The sequence below is a fragment of the Lycium ferocissimum genome, chromosome 3, assembly GCF_029784015.1.
Source record: "Lycium ferocissimum isolate CSIRO_LF1 chromosome 3, AGI_CSIRO_Lferr_CH_V1, whole genome shotgun sequence".
Taxonomy (NCBI): domain Eukaryota; kingdom Viridiplantae; phylum Streptophyta; class Magnoliopsida; order Solanales; family Solanaceae; genus Lycium; species Lycium ferocissimum.
In genome coordinates this window covers 4378263-4379906 of record NC_081344.1, presented here as the reverse complement: position 1 = coordinate 4379906, position 1644 = coordinate 4378263, and the positions used below count along the sequence as shown (strand labels likewise).

The 1644-nt window shown below is 35.0% G+C and overlaps 1 protein-coding gene across 1 annotated transcript; it reads right to left on the bottom strand.

Moving 5' to 3' along the window:
• Positions 1-436: 436 nt before the first annotated feature.
• Positions 437-1644, bottom strand: LOC132050771 (F-box protein At1g47810-like). The gene has a single exon (XM_059442133.1). It carries the CDS (start codon positions 1550-1552, stop codon positions 437-439), a length of 1116 nt encoding a protein of 371 aa, XP_059298116.1. The 5' UTR covers positions 1553-1644.

The following is a 1644-nucleotide window of genomic DNA, read 5'->3' as shown; positions in this document are numbered from 1 at the left end:
AAAATCTAACCATAATGCATCAGTTGGTTTACCTAATTTTTCTCCGCATTCCAATATAGCTCATATTGAATATGTGCGGGTTGAAACGTGTTTGACAAAACAAATAAAATATCCGCCTGCCCGTATTTGATATGGGGATAAAAATGGATTGATAGACGGGTAATATGAGTACACATAATTGTTACAAGATTGAAAAGAAAATACATAACAAGCGCATCAACGGATCACATCAGACTGTAACCCTAAATACTTAACATAGTAAAAAAGAGTGCATTACCCTTTGCTAGTACAATTACTCTCTTATTATGACCTCAAGTGAAAAATATTCAATTTTATGTAGGTATTGTAATGCAACAAACTCTATATATATTATAATAGAAAGAAAAACAAGCAAGAAAAAGAAAAAAACAAATGCGTCGCATTCAACACCTCAAACTTAAGGAGTGTTGCAAACTGTTTTTAATGGGAAGAGGCTTTCTACGCATCTATAAATGCCTTCAATAGAATATTTTTCAAGAGCTCCCTTTACTTTACGTTTTCTCCAAGTTTTTCTTGTAATATCATAACATAAGTAAGAGAACTTCTTGCACTTCACTTTATCAACGAATATAATTTCACCGTCGTATGTCGGAGGACAAAAATACATACTATGGAATCGCATCTCCTTATAAACCAAGGGAAAGCCAATAATGATATGCCTCTCCCATTCTTCATGTTGACCCTTTTCTAAAATCCACAAATTAAATTCTCCATTCATCTTATTTTCAAGGATGGCTAATTTTCCTTTCACTTCCATTAGGTTATACTGAATTTTGGTGTGATGTAAAGCTTCCCACAATGTAATAGCTCTGGAACTTTCGGTTTTCAAATCGAATGCAACTATATTTTTCTTGCGATGAAAACCATTCAATAGATAAATAACTCCATTGATGCAAACTCCCCCCGTAAAACAATAAAATTGGGGAATGTTTTCAATCTCCTTCCACGAAATGTTTGTGCCACCCAAAGTGAAAACCCAATTTCTTGTGTATATATCTGAATACCCGTTCGTGAAGGATTCAATGCATGTGAATAGAACTTTATAAATCTTTTCTTCTGGTTCAAAACCAAATGAATAGTGACACATAGCATGATTCACATCTATGATAGGAAGAAATCTTACTTTTCTTGTACTGGGATTACAAATTAAAATAGGTTGTTGTCCTGTCCTCCAGAAGCAAAACAAACCATTAACACACTCCAACTTGGTAGTAGTCGAACCGAAATAGGTGCAGAGTTCATCAAAATCGTCAATATGAAGAAAGGAGGATTTTCCAACTTCGTCTTGTTCTATAGTGTACAAAGCGTTTTTTTCGCGCGCAAGCAGTTTGGTTCCGCCTGGGCGAATCACAGAGCGACATTGATGAATATTCACGAAATCCAATTCGGATACAAGGGAGTTACAAAATTTTGAAACACACCTGAAACGCATTAAAGACTTGACGGGAAGCCATGAAAATACTTCAAAGATTATCTCTTGAGGAATTGATGGTACTTTCCTCAAAAACTTCATGTATCTGCCGCAAAATTATGATATTCTTGGACTCTCGCCTATATAAAAAAGGGGAAAGGAAGGCCCTTTACTAATGTTAGCAAGCTTTTTTC

What these genes read in the sequence shown, in the direction of transcription:
- LOC132050771 (XM_059442133.1), bottom strand. Translation starts at nt 1,552, where the DNA reads ATGAAGTTTTTGAGGAAAGTACCATCAATTCCTCAAGAGATAATCTTT.